The following is a 14,784-nucleotide window of genomic DNA, read 5'->3' on the forward strand; positions in this document are numbered from 1 at the left end:
GCTATTATTAATCTCCAAGAGGCAGAAGGCTTCATATCCCATGCCCAGTCTCCTGATGGCACTGCATTAAGCCCCGCAGAGCGTTGCCTGCACACTGCCCAGAGATGCAAGTGTAGCTGCAGCCTGGCTGGGAGATGAGCGGCAAGGGCTGGGGGAGCAAGGGAACAGGTGGCATCTCTCCTCCAAACAGCTTTGGGTGTTGGGGGGTCTCCTGCCTGCATGCACTGTTTTGCATCAACCAAGCTAACAAGTCCTACACCATCCAGCTACTGCAAACAGGAGACTTCCAAGGACCTTGCCTGTGGGAGCAGCCAGCGCTGCGTTTCCTTTGCTGCTGGAAAATTAATAATTTCTGCTGGTTACATAATCCCCTGGAGAGAGGCAGAGAGCGAGAGAAAGCAAAGGGAAGAAGGAAAGAGAACCATTTCCCTCTCGTTTAAAAATCTCCGTGCTCCGTATGAGCCGTCTCGGAGCGGCTCCGCTCCGAAGTGCAGCCACCTTCCCTTCGCGTCCGTCCCACTGCCTCCCTCAGGATGGCACGCAGCCGGGGTGGGGGACAAATTTCCACTATAGACCAAATGTCCCCAAAAAGGATTGGGTTATAAGTGGCATTCCCCATTCAGATGGTCACTGCACTATGATCAATGGCTGCAAAAGTCTGCCTTGACCCGACTTACTCGTGGTAACGTTGCCGGTGAGCGGGAAAGAGTCACCTTCATCGTAAACAGACCTGACGCTGATGAAATACTGGGTGAGAGAGGACAGAGGTTTCAGGGTGGTGGAGGATGCTCCACTAGGAACTCGGACCTGCAATGAAACACAAACACCCGCGTTCAAGTCGCAGCAGGGAGCTAGCCTGCTTCCCCATCCCCCTGGCAATCCAGGCCTGAAGCCCTTGCACAAGGGAAAAGACAACTGATGAACTAAGACAGACCGAGCCACCTTCTGCTCTCAGGTCCCTGGAGGTAAGGAGTAACTCCACCATTGGGGTAACCTCCAGCACTGCTGCCCTTCTTTTAGAGCAGCACCGCGATGCCTACTCACCTCCCCAGTGTTGCTCCCTTGGCTGGAGACATAGGTGACCCGGTGTGCTTTCACATCAGGCGACGCACCTTCCCAGCTGACCCGGACAGACCCGTGGCTGATCTCTGAGAAACCAAGGTGCCTGGGGGGGCTTAAGGCCCCTGCAATGACAGTCATCAGAAGGGTATGAAAATGAAGGTAAAAACACTGGCTGCTTCCTACACCCCCCTTAACAAGTGGACTTCCCCACTGGATGGGATGTGTAGCCTCCGGCTATGCTGCTCCACCTATCTATGGGGTGATATCCTCCGAGGATGTCTAGCATATGGATGGAGAAGGGTCAGACCACCCCACCACCCACCCCAAGATCCAAAGACCTCAAACTTGCAAGCAGCTCAGATCTTGATCCTAATTTTCACACTAGTTGTAGAGTGGGTCAAAGCCCCTGGAATAGGTGTTCAGATGCCACAGTGGGTGTGATATTAGAAGCCATATAATTAGGGCACACAGACACAAAACTTTGGTTGTGAACATCCCCCTACATGAGAGAAGCATTTGGCTCTTGAGCCAGTCTTTACACATAGATTTCATAGATATTCGGGCTGGAAGGGACCTCGCGAGCCCATGCCCAAAGCGGGTCCGATCACCCCAGGAAGGTGAGCATCCAGGCATTTCCTTGAAGGTATCCAGAGTAGGTGCTTGCACCACTTCTGGGGGGCGTCTATTCCAGACTGGAGACTTGGGAGGTAAAGAAGTTTTTACACCTTGCATTTTGTTCAGAATTTGCCTGGATAGAAGCATATTCACAGTCCTGGCACCGGTATTGAAAATGCATCTCTTGCTCCTACAGGGACCCTTGGGAAACCGCATATGTTTAATGTCAGTCGGGGAAAAGCAAGCCCGTTTACAAGCTATGTGAACAATATGGGAAGCATCTCAGTGGATAAGCCTCTCCCGCCCCGAGTGCAGGGAGCAAGAACTCACAGGTGGTTTCCTGGATGCTGGCTGGATCGCTTGCATCTTCCCCGTACATCGCATACACTGCGATGGAGTACTCTGTGCTGGGCGCCAGTCCATCCAGCAGGACCTCAGGCCGGTCCACCTTCACCTGCCACAGGATAAACGGTGAAGCTGGCTCCCCACACCACCAGCAAACCAAAGCAGGACTGGAGAGCCCAAAAGGCTATGGCCAAGGTCCCTTTGCAACTCTCTGAGCATCCTAGTAACAGCCCTTACCAGCCAGGCAGGCATCTCATAGTAAATCGAGGCATTTCAACCTCTCCGGAGGAATGAAACACAATGAATACATCTCCCCATATCCCACCAATTCCCTCGACCTGTGCAGCACTGCTAAGCAGACCTGAATACCAGTCAAGCTTGCTGAAGATGAACATGGGTAGAAATAGGATGGGTCAACAATGGTTTCTTTTAGAAAAAAGATCTAATACAAGATCTAATAAAAGATTGCTACGAGTCCTGATTGCCTTGTCCTCCAGACCAATACGGCTACAACCTGTTTCTCCTGAGAAAGTTATCATGCAACCTTTAAAAACATATATTGATGTTACTGAATCATTTCCAAATTTGGTTGCAAAAGGAAAAATGAATAGTTTCTCCCCTCTGCTGAAATGAGTTTTGGGGTTTGGGAGAACAACAACTGTAAAGCTATTAGGCCAAAAATAACACCTCCTTTTCAGTGACAAGTGTTTTGGTATAGAAATGATTCCGCTATTTGCCTTTGGGCTTGTGTGACTAGCTCTAGAGAGAAACCAGTAACAACATAACAGGCTAGGCAGGGTTCGGCACGCAGGTGGCTCGCACATGGGGGGGATGCTGCCCAAAATCTGATTCTGTCTGCATGTAAAAAACAAGGCGTCATCATCGAGCGATCAGTCTCTCTTTCATTCGCAGATACTCAGCACAGAAATATCTTGTAATGCAGCAATTACGGGGATGAGATGGGTTCTCTCAAATCAAGTTGTTTAGCCGAGCGGTTCCTAAGACTCTCCAAGAGCAGACAAATCTCGCAGCCCGCCAGCTCCCAAAATAGGGCATGCATTGCAGAACAAAGACTGGAAAGGAGACACAATAAGCAGCTGCAGAGAACAAAGCAGGAGCAGCTTCAGTTGTCAGCATTTGTTATGGAAAATGCTTTACAGTACAAGGGATGGGAAGCTGGCGGGGCTGTGCAGCATGGTAATGAACTTGGGTCTGAAGCAAAGGATGCGAGGTCCCATTGACAGATGCCCGCGCGGGGAGCCAGCAGGACAGCTTTTCCTCGGCCTTCCCATGTTATAAGTCCATCGGAGAGAAACCCAGCTCATTACAGCCAGATTGCCACCATCTACTGTCTACAGAGCTGAACTGCACGGGGCTCCCAGGCATGTCTCACAACGCTGCTTCTTGCAGGGCATCTTAGAAATGCTCTGGGAGCTTTTCAAGACAATACGGTAGTCATTACTACAATGGGAAGCCTTACCAAAGGGGAGGATGAGCATCAGCTACACAAGCTTCCTAACATGGGCTGCAAGGATTATTAACCCCATGCTCTCAGATGGGGACGGTGAAGCAGACAGATTGCACCACCTGCCCAAAGCTGGACAGAGAGCATGAGCGGCAGAGTCTCCCCACCTTACATTTGGTCACTATCCCAAGCATCTTCTCAACAGCAGGCAAGGAAGCAGCCAGGCTCTTCGATTATATGTCAGATGCTCAGAGCTTTGTTGCACAGAGGCTTGGAATAATTCATTAAAAATTTACACTGGGTTAGATAACCTGAGAGCCCTTTTCTCCCCCTCTTTATTCAACTGTATGGGATTCGCTCGTGTTTATGCAGTGCCAGAGAGGCAGGCAGTGTTTGTACAGACAGCCCAAAATATTGGCAAGTTTGCAATTTATTTTCGAAGAGCAAAATAAAAATGATGTTATTTTCGTATTGTCTAGTGGCTGGAGCATGGGCTCGCTTCCTGGTGCTGCAAATAGCCTCCAGCAAATCACTTGTCCCCCTGTGCCTCAGTTTCCCCACCAGTAAAATAGGCATAGTGATGTTTGGCCCCCTTTATAAAGTGCTTTCAACTGTATCTGATAAGTACTAGAAGAGGCAGATATTATTAATAACTATAGGCTCAATGCACAGGATGTCGCTCTAGCCTAAATCTTTCCTGGATGCCAGGGGCTGTTGAGCAGTGGGGTTTACCTTCAGTTTTTTGTAGCTACGCAGGCCAGCGGGGAGGCTTGTACCTACATCCAGACTCTCCCAGAGTCAGCACTACACTAATCTGCTCCTTCATCTTTCATTTTATTTCTCATCTAAGCCTTTCCAGAGCTGCCTAGGGCTGCAATCTGGGTCCTCTGTTTCTGTGCATACCCCCAGGGATAGCAAAAGGACTCGTTGGCACTCTATTGAACTATACCTCTTTTGTATCGTCCTCTGCTCCTTTGAGTCCTGCTGAACAGAGCACCAGGTACTGAGTAGCTCCATCTGCCGGCTGCCAGCTTAGTTTTATACTGTTGTGGGTCACCTCGGATGCTCTCAAGGAAACAGGAGGAGGCAATGGTACTGAAGGGAAAAAACAGGACAGAAAGTTTTACCAGAAGCAGTTAACTCTCTCCCCGAAGAGTCAGCGACATCAATCAAAGCGGTACTACAGCAAAACAGAAAGAAAGTATTTTAGGAGAGGATATAGGTATAATAGAATAGCGGCTAATAGAGGCCTGATTCTTTGGAAATGGGAAGTTTTTAACATCTGGAGTAAAGAGACATGCCGAGACCAGACATGATGTGTCCTTGCCCTGGGACCTGTTAAATGCCAACTCTTTGGCCCGGACAAAAATTCATTAGTGCTATCTTGTGCAGGAGCAGGAGCTCAAAGTGTGCAAAAAGGTATCAAGACTTGGGATCCTTGGGCAGGCATCAGGGTAGATAATTGGTGGTCTGAGACCATTGTCTATGTAGCTGACCACAGGGCTTGAATACCTCCTAGTGCTCCCTACTGCGTCTCTGGTCTTACATGTTGGTGCTCTGTGTTGGGGCGGTGGTTGCCTCTTGGCTGATCCATGGGGAATCAATCCTGCAAACTCCAGAGCTAAAAGCATGAGCTGCTGTTACCTGAGGTCTGAAGTCAAGGCGCCGTGACAGGTGTGGACTGCAGCAGCTCCTATCTTCTACAGATCTGGCATTGAGCAGGTCTCATAACACCCACTCCCCAGCTAATTACCTTCACGCTGCCTTTTCTGTGGCTTGTTTCAATTATCACATAGCATGGGAACACCACAAAGTTTGAACCTTTTAAAATCAGAGTAGCAACAGGTGCACAAGCCTAAAGAAACCTTAAAAGAAGACTTGGAGGGGAGATGAGCTCCTCATTTCCAAGCACTCGATGCCACAAAATTCCCTTGAGAGGGGATGTCATTCTCTTATGTCTTAGCACGCTGTAGCCCAGAAACAGACAAGCATTCAGAGCATAGGATAAAGATAACAATAGATTAATTCATAGATTTAATTAAGATAAACATAATTAAAAAAAAAAAAAGAGCCAACAGAAAGCTTAAAGTTAAATCCAATGTGTTTAGGTAACGTTGCTTCTTCTTGCCAGAAAACTAAATAGCTAATTTACTCCCCAAAAGGAAGCTCATTCTTTTTTGCAGTCAAGCATCATCTCTACTTAAATTTACTGAAACGAAATTCCTGCGGTCTTTATTCCGCTCTTAGTTAGATGACATTCCCTTTGACTTCAGGGAGCATTTTCCCCAAGACATCAACATTAAATAGAAAACTGTCCTAATGAAGTTTTCCTGACCAATTTTAGCTGAGGCACTGTGCCTGAAGAGATCAACCCAGGAAGACGTTGTTTGCAAGGAGGAGAGCGAAGATGTTTGGTGCATCAGAAGAGAAAGGATGCTCAACACAGGGGAAGGCAAAATGCAAGTCAAAATATGGGCTCCAGACAGGGATGTAGGATGCAGTGGGAATGGGAGCATGGGATGAAAAAATGGAGATGCAAAAGGGCTAAAAGTTGGAGAGAGATTTGCTTGGAATCAATGAAGACCCAGTGATCAAATCCAAGGAAGATACTGGCATTTCTGGGGGGAAAAAAGGACCCGGCTAACATACATTAGCACATCCACCTAGCTTTCCACTCACAACCTTCATGTCGAGGTGATGCCTCTCAACCCATCTCTAACCACATTCTCATAAAGAGGAAACACGGAGACCAGATATTCTGCGTGCAAAGTCAAGTTGACAAGCCGCGAAGAGGAGGCTGCCCCATCTAGACCAACCTGAAGACATAAAGAGTAAGGACATCATTTACTTTAGAGCTGAGAAAGCAAATCAAACCGACACCAGCACCCACAACACCAATTGCCACTTGGCTGAGGCTGTTCAAAACCCCCTACTAGCCATCGTCACTGCAGAGGCAATTCTACCACCCCCCAGGGAAAAAAAGCAGTAAAAAGTCTTCAAAATATGGTTTAAAAGAGAGGCTTCAGCCAATTCTGTCCCCACTGAAGCCAACAGAAACCAAATCACAGCTTTTTGGTCTGCTTTTCTAATTTACGGTCTCTCTCTACCATGAGTCACTGGCTCTTGCTTTAGGGGACACTGGTGACATCAGCCGCTGCCGAGAGGTGGCTGGGTTACTCAGATTAGTCATATCAGCCCGCTTGCTGCTGGAATGGAAATAAAAGAAGAAGAAAATCAAATATAACCCTGACCTTAAAAACATTGCCATGGCAGTACACCAGAAGACAAAGCTCTGAGCAAACACCGAGCGAGGAGTGAGACTACGGGCCAAGAGGCTGGGAACCTCTCTCCTCCCAGCGCCTAGAGAATGAGCAGTCGCAGAAAATCCTATTAACAGAAGGAACATGCCAAAAGAGCCTGGCAGTTATTCAGGGAATCACAAGTCAGGGCTGTCAGGCCAAATTAATATCTAAGGGCAAAACTGAGGAGGGAATATGCTTCCTGGGCAAAAGTCTATCCAGCTCCATTGAAGCCAGTTGTGTTATTCAAAAGAAACAGAAGCAGCATCTCTCCGTGCCACCGTAAGCGAGGATCCAAACATTTCAGGCTTGTAGCAAATTATCATCAGTTCATTATCTGCGGGATGCTGAACAGACAGCAATGAAGGGAAGGGGCCTGTCACGATAAACTTCTCATTAAAAAGAGAGAGCTTGCAAGTGAGTGAACAGAGCAAAACAGAGGAGCTGGGAAGAGGCAAAACTAGTATGAGTGTGACCAAGGGCAAAGCAAGGCTTGTAGCTAGCCAGTTAGGTGGTTTCTATTCAGGGGGTTTTATTAATGAATACATTCATTGATTTCTTAGTGTATTAATGACTAATGAGACAAAGCAATAAGAAATCAATGAATAATGAGACAAAGCATTGATTCATTGATTTCTTATTGCTTTGTCTCATTAACTTGTTGCATTCGGTGAGATGAAGAGATTGCTGCACCCACTACTTTCAGCCAGCCTACATTAAGCATCTTCCCCCCTATTGATTTCCAGTGATAATTGGATGCATAACTACTTTTCATGTCTTTGAGAGGTCTCCCCAAGAGTCTACTGAAATGTTAAGCCATTGTGCGGTAGATCCAGCTAGCTCATATATCAAGTCACGAGCTGATGTACCTGATTGGGGCTTCCACCCTGGAAGGATAATAGACAATCCTGTATTTCTTTGGTTGCCTTAGGGGAGGACTCCAGGTAAGACGCATGCTTCTGGAGGTCACTTCTGATGTATAAAGGTCAGGGGGTTCAAATGGGGTCCTGCATGAGCAGGGGCAAATTTCACGGGACTGCCTAAGAAGCCAGAATGTGGTTACCGTCTCACAATGCCTTTTCTGCCCATGTATACTTTCTAGCTCATAAATTAGTGATATGTTCTAACCAAGTTACAGACTTCTTCCCTCAAAAGTATGGAAAATGATCCAGCCAGCCACCCATGAGATCAACTCTGCAAAGTTGGGCATGGGGAAGAATATAAATACTCCGCTGAGAACAAACTGTGTATCTTGTAGGATGCTGGCAACTTATTTTAAATCTCAGCGTGAATCATTGCCATTGATTCAACAGATGGCCCAGGCCTTTGCCAGTTCCAAAGAGTTAGAGAAATTGAACAAGCAAACATAATTTTAAAAAGCAGCCCATTTTCTCGGGGCTAACTTGCGTCTGCCTTAATTATATCAAACAAGTATGGATTAATAGAGATGAGTCAATTTATTTTGCTGGAATTTCAAATCCACTTGAATAAAGCTGTGTTCAAAAGTTAGATGCTCCCATTCTGCATATGAAAAACGATGAGAAAAAAAGAAGAGGGAGAAAAGATTATAACTTTGTGCAGGGAAGGAGGAGGGCTGTGTGTATATTCCTGGGCATCCAGCTTACCATTTGGTCTTTGATCCCTAGTTCGCGGCACCAACCACAACCCCCACAAGTGTTTTTTACTTGCATATCCCCTGCAGATGCACAGTTTAAATTATGGTTGGAGATAGGTTCAACCTTAATACTCCTGCAGTCCCTCTCTCCAAGAACCCTTTAAAAGCCCATTGTGTTCATCAGCAGATCCCTTGTTTCTTCTGACGTCTCAGCAATGCACTCGGGAGGCAGTAGTACATCCCAGAGGAGGTCCAGGAAGGAGGATGCATTTATCCTGCCTTCACAAAGTATACAACTGGAGGGAGAAATCTTCTTTTTCTCCTCCCCGACGGTTTATTGTGACTATTATGTCCTTGCAGTACTACCTCCTGAGTGCTAGGTGCTTTCCAAATGCAGAGCATTTCAATGAGGGGAACCAACCCATGGCCAAGGAAGAAGAGTTGAGCCATGGCAGGGAACACAGACAGCGAGTGGGGCTGAAGGGCAAAGGAGGCTTCACCTCACCTGTGTTTTCACTCTTGCTCCTCTCTTTGATCCTGCTGCACAGGACCTGGGTGAGCCTGCTGACCAGTGAGCCGAGCAGAGGGAAATCCAGCACGTTGTACACCGTGAGCTCCAAGGGCTCCGAGGCCACCTGCCTCAACTCTGCCTCATCTGCATTTTTCACCCCTGCAAACACAAAGTGCAGACAGCAAGTCAATGGAGACCTCCTGGGTAATGCTACAGATAGGTCTTCCTCCTACCATTGCACCCTCAGCAGGGACCGGACACAACTGCAATGACTGTGCTCGTCTGGTGGCCATGTGGCCTGGCCATCCCCATGGAGGGGACTGTTCTGCAGTGTCCCCAAGGCTTGTCTACAATCCAGACCAGAAGAAGCACATCTGGACTGTTTTTTAACTCTGCAGAGTCAAGGGTCTTTCTTCGGTGGCCTAGAGTGATCCTGGTGAACGCTCACCGTATTCCCCCTCCATCACGTTGCACCTGGCAGCACTAGGTAGGAGGATGATATTGTTACACTAAAGGACAAACACCACCGAGGTGGACATCCATGAATGCAGAAATAATTGTCTGTTATTTGCAGGGCACCAGCTTGTCCCACCGGGGATCTGTTGTCCATCGTGATATTGCATTGCTCTTCAGCAGCATGGGTCATGTCTTCCTCCTTCATTACATTCACTGCTCACAGAGGTCAATGATCACACCAGGTTCAGGAGAGTGGGGAATCAGCTCCACTTCTTATGGCCCTTCAAATGCCTCCTGGCACATTAAAGAGACAGAAATCCTCAGGTGAGGTCTAGCGCATGCCCAAAGAAATCAGTGCAGCTGCTCCAAGGGATGTCCAGAAGGGATGTGGCCACTGGTCTGCAGTTCTCTGGGAGTAATGCTTCCTTGAGATGTCCTTTGGGTAACAGGCATAAAGGAGCAAGCACCAAAAAGGATCTTGCATGATCTCAAACATCATACACATATTTCCCAACTCTGGCAGGCCTAGAAATAAGATCAAACCAGAACCTTGGACTTAAGCCTTCCTGCATGTTGGGAAAGAGCCAGGCTTGAGCTGGGCCCCAGCTTGACCTGGGATCCACCTCCATAACTCCTCGCCATGTTATTCAGGGAGGTGAAGAGCGCGTTTACACAGTGACACTCAGCAAAATTAAATCCGAATGAACTTTTAAAGTGGATTAATAACCCACGCTGCACTCTTCTGTAGGTGCCCTCTGCGGACACATGTATATGGGATTTTAAATGGCCTTAATTTGGTTTATCTTCATTCATTTGGAGGTAAATTAAGCTAAACTAAATTGAAGCAAGTCTAATACTTAACAAGATTGTCCGAGGGGGACTGCAGTTTAAGTAATCCACTTTGATTCCTAATTTTAGTTAATTCAGATTAACGTTCCCAGATGTCCCTGTGTAGACAAATCCCTAAAAGAACACTCTTCTTACTTGTTCAGCAACCTTATTACTTAGCCTCAGGAGGCAGCTTCTCATCATTATCCAGCCGTGCCTTACATGTCCTTCTCATGACAAATTAAACCCAGGGGGCCTGTAGGGAAATACAAATAGTGCCAGATAGGAGACAAAGGCAAAGAAGAAAGAGTGAAGCACACATCTATGCAGCTCATTAGACATGTTCGTGTCATAATATTAATACTTTGCATCCCTGGCTGCATCTTGCTTACATCCTCGTGGAGCTCTGGACAAGCATTCATTCCTATCGCTTCACCATGAAGGAGTACAAATATATCCTCATCTGGCAGATGAATAAGACAAGAGGCTATGACTGAGTCTATCAGTCCTGGGATACAGATATGCCATTGCTTCCATAAACCCGTCCTGGGTCCGATTTGGGTGCTGGGACAGTGTCTCCATCACTGGTATCAACACACAACAATCCCTGTGCACAACGCAGGTCACTACTCAATGACCCCCGGGAAGCCCAGGAGATGGGGAAAGACAAGGACGGACATATCTTGGGAGAGCAACTCAATTCCACAAAAATCTTCCTTCTGGCCTTTGCTCCTTTCACCTGATCTCTGCCATTTCCTGCATTATTTGCCTCCGGTCAAGAAGTGAAGAATTTAGCTCGTCGGGGTGCAATGGTAGGAGGAAGATGGTGCAGTACCTGATGGGTGCAGTACCACTGCTAGCTGGTGTGAAGAATTTGGTAAGAAAATAAGACCAGTTTAGTGCTGAAAGCCTTTGCGGTCAGATCAGCCTTGAGTTTGGTCCTCAGGACAAAGCGGTGGCACCGTTTGGTGGCTTTCAATGTTTTAAGATTTGCACTGATGTACCCTAGTTACTGAAGCAGCACTAGTGCTGTAGCACACTCAACAGCTAGTTGACTTGGGGAAGCTCCCAGGGGAAAAGAGACCTTGCCTTCCATTCCCCCATCGTGTGAAGCTAGGACCATCTCCCCGGGACACCAGGATCCCTTGAGGCTGGTTGCAAGAGCAGGCACCCCAGATGCAGGGCCCCTATTTATTTGGCGCTGATCTCTAAAGCATCAACATCCAAGCTCCTTGCCATCCCAGATGTCTCTTTGCTCACAACTTCAGTGAGGCAGGGGTTCTTCAGATCTAAGGGAATGGAGACATAACAATACCAAGTGACTAGTCCAAGGCCATGCAAGATATGCAAACTCAGGAACTGAATCAGATCCTCCTGGACGTGCCACCGGCTTGGCCCTGCTTCCCACTCCCCTGACAATGAGGGCTTGGTGTGCTCAGCATCTCCAAGCCCTCCTTCGTTACAGGCACTAAGGGATGGAGCATCCCCCAGAGCTCGTAGCTGAAGCCACGTTCCTCAATGTCACTGCAGCAATGACGTTTATTCAGACCAGAAAGTCTGGCCTCAGTTCTGAGCAGATGGCTTAAATCCTATTCATCTTTGGAGGCTGTAACTCAGCCTCTGAAGGGCAGAAGCCAAATGACATGGTACTGCAAAGCTGTCTAAGGGGAAAGAACCAGCTGGAGCAAAGGGGCAGCACATGGTCAGACTGGCTTCAAATGCACAGATTGGTTTCTCTCTTATTCCTCATATTCAGTGCCTCCATTCAGGGCACTAAGAAAAAGGCATTGCAAGAGATATCGCTGTTATAACACCGTGCAAAGATTCCCCTTGGATGTACTCATGTCATAAATGAGCACTGATCATTTTGGAGGTGATGTTTTAAATATTTGCCTGTTCAACTTTCTCTCTTCTGCGTTAACCCCTCAAAGATTCGTTTGGTTATGCATGAGAGTTGCTCGCTCAGTCATTTCATGCTTCCCTTTTGGTGTCAGATAGCAAGGGGGAGATAAAGCTAACAGAGGCACCGACTGTTAAGCAAGTGACTGTAATTACAGGCGAAGTGCTCCACTGCTGAATGAAATGCAAACTCGCTTAATCCCAGATACGTGAATACAGGCATCTACCTCTTAGGCTGGTAGGGATCTTCCAGGTAACAGGTGAGAAACCTTTAATTAACACTAGTCTTTAAAGAAAATCTTGCCATCATTAACCACCCCTTGGAGACTCTTTCAGGCATGGGTGAATGAAGAATGAATTCCCCGTTCTGTTCCTTGTCCTTCCTCACCATGTGTCCACTGGATAAGATCAACTATACGGGTGCAAGTTGCAAACGTACGGCTGCATTGAGCTGACCCTGCTCCTATTCAAGTCAAAGGGGAGGTTATCATTACTGCCAGTCAGAGCAGAATTAGGCTCATCCCACCTTGTGCCTTGTACATGGGTGCAAACTCGTTTGCTCATCCCTTACCAATGGCAAATATTTCTACACCCAAGTTTTTCAAGGTCTGGGCAGGCTGGTTGGCATCATCCTGGGACTTTCCATCCGTCAGGAGGATCACCAGCTTCACTGCCTCCAACCTAGCACCAGCTTCTGGCTTCAGATTCTGCTCGAGGACGTGAGTCAAAGCGAGACCTGGGGAAGGGCAGGAAGGACAGGGTTAGATCCTAGGAGACGATGTTACAGAGGTGCCTGTAATTACGGAGGCTGGGCTGGTGTTACCCGTGAATGTGTTGCCGCCTTTATACCGCAGGCTCCTCACTGCCTCCAACACCTCGTCTTTGGTAGCATATGTGTTCAGGTTCCACTCTGTCCGCGGGTCACCGCTGTACTGTGACAAGCCTGGGAAAAATTCATATATACACATATAAGGCACTCCTCCCCAGCCCATCAGCAAGGCAAGAGCTTAGTAGATAGAGCACCGGATGGCACCTAAGCACACCGGGTTTTTGTCCCACTGACGTCGCTAGCTATCTACGTACATCTATTTGCCTTTATTTCCCTGCCTGTCAAATGCAGACATTGATACCGACTTCTCTGCAATGCTCCTTGATCTCAGAAACATTTTCTCAAGATCTGGGAAGGGGGTCAAATGCTTAGTTGTGGTTTGAAAATTCAAGGCCAATCGTGCACCTGCCAGGAGGGGAAAGATATTGCACTATCCTGCAACATCACCTCCTACGCTTCTCTTCCTGCATTTTCCCCACTGCCTGGATTTCACCTTCCCCCCCCAGAGTTGCAATGGCTCAGACTTCTTTATGTTGGCCTTTGTGATGGAGCATCTCAGTCTGGGGTGTGCAGTTGGGAGCAAAACTTCTCCAAAAGTCGCACCCTTGTGCTGTACGTGTTATCGCTTGCAGCCGCTAGAGGTCAGTCCTTTCCATCAGACCTAAGAGCTGTCAACACTGAAGTGCAAGCACCTAAAATGGATAAAGAGCAGAAATGCAAGCCCTGAAGCCCCCCAGAGCAGCACAGGAATGAGAGTGCCAAGAACTAAATGGGATGCAATGCCTTCTTTGCCATGGATAATGTGCGGCCATTTGAGTTTTGCCTCGCTCTGCTGCTTAGAAATGTGTTTGTTCAGCCCTGTGAACCCGCAGCAAAAGATCAGCCAAAGTTAATTTAGGGGCAGAGAGTTTAGGGGGAGGAGAGGGGGAAGGTGAGCAAGCCAAACTCCTCCTAGGGAACATTCCTGAGGGAGAGACTATGGTGGGTTTTATACCAAGGCTGCAGTCGAGGTAGGGGCCAGGCAGGTCTCTTACCTATTTGTATCTTGTCCTGGGCAACATCGAAAGGGGAAATCAAGGTGCTCAGAAACTCCCTGATGAGCCTGAAGTTGTTGCGCCCGATGCTCCAAGATCCATCCACAAGCAGGACAATGTCAGTCATGGCAGATGAGTCGCACTGGAAGTGAGGGCCTAGGAGAGACCATGCTTGATGCTGAGTACATCTATGAAGGGCAAATAGCCTCCTTTCAGCTAACAGACAAGATTAACGTCTGGGGTTCTCCAAAACTGATGCTCCCGGCACAACTGGAAGGAAGCCGTCAGACAGAGGATGGGATGGACCCAAAATACACTCTCCTGACCTTGGCTCTAAGTCAATTAGTGACACTAAATACCTGTGCTGCTAACTCAGGCTGCAGTCTGGACACCCACAGCTTTTCAGTACAGCACATGGGGTCCTACCCCTCTTTTACCTGGATTTGGTCAGCAAAGAAACCAGTCTGATTGACCTCTACAACATGATGGATCACTTGAGCCTAGGGGACCTTTTGATCTCAATGCCTTTTACACATTGCAAGTCTAATTCCCATTTCATGGATAGGAAAACTGAGGCACAATTAAAAAAAAAAAAAATCAACAAAACTTTCCCAGGGCAAAAGAACCATTTTTTCTTGAGAAATTGTCAACAGGAGAAAAGTCTACAGGCTTGTCTGAGCACAAGCTCACTTAAGATATCAGCACACAGGAGCACAAGGATTAAGGGTTATGGTCCTGTGGTTAAAGGGTTAAGCCTTTTAGGAAATGTGTGCCTGATTTAGGCACTGCTCGGTGTGAGCTGTCAGCTCCATTACACCGCGGCTCT

At 47.6% G+C, this 14,784-nt stretch overlaps 1 protein-coding gene across 1 annotated transcript in view; it reads right to left on the minus strand.

Annotated features, from left to right (window-relative positions):
* Window positions 1–14,784, minus strand: part of COL20A1 (collagen type XX alpha 1 chain) — a 76,992-nt gene that overhangs the window by 44,265 nt on the left and 17,943 nt on the right. Inside the window, exons 7-14 of the mRNA XM_014609765.3 lie at window positions 13,959–14,114; window positions 12,919–13,038; window positions 12,667–12,831; window positions 8,907–9,071; window positions 4,437–4,582; window positions 2,008–2,131; window positions 1,045–1,184; window positions 678–807 (exon numbers count right to left, since the gene is read on the minus strand). Of these exons, the coding sequence (XP_014465251.2) occupies window positions 678–807; window positions 1,045–1,184; window positions 2,008–2,131; window positions 4,437–4,582; window positions 8,907–9,071; window positions 12,667–12,831; window positions 12,919–13,038; window positions 13,959–14,114 (1,146 nt within the window). The remainder of the gene's footprint in view (window positions 1–677; window positions 808–1,044; window positions 1,185–2,007; window positions 2,132–4,436; window positions 4,583–8,906; window positions 9,072–12,666; window positions 12,832–12,918; window positions 13,039–13,958; window positions 14,115–14,784) is intronic.

The sequence above is a fragment of the Alligator mississippiensis genome, chromosome 9, assembly GCF_030867095.1.
Source record: "Alligator mississippiensis isolate rAllMis1 chromosome 9, rAllMis1, whole genome shotgun sequence".
Classification (NCBI taxonomy): domain Eukaryota; kingdom Metazoa; phylum Chordata; order Crocodylia; family Alligatoridae; genus Alligator; species Alligator mississippiensis.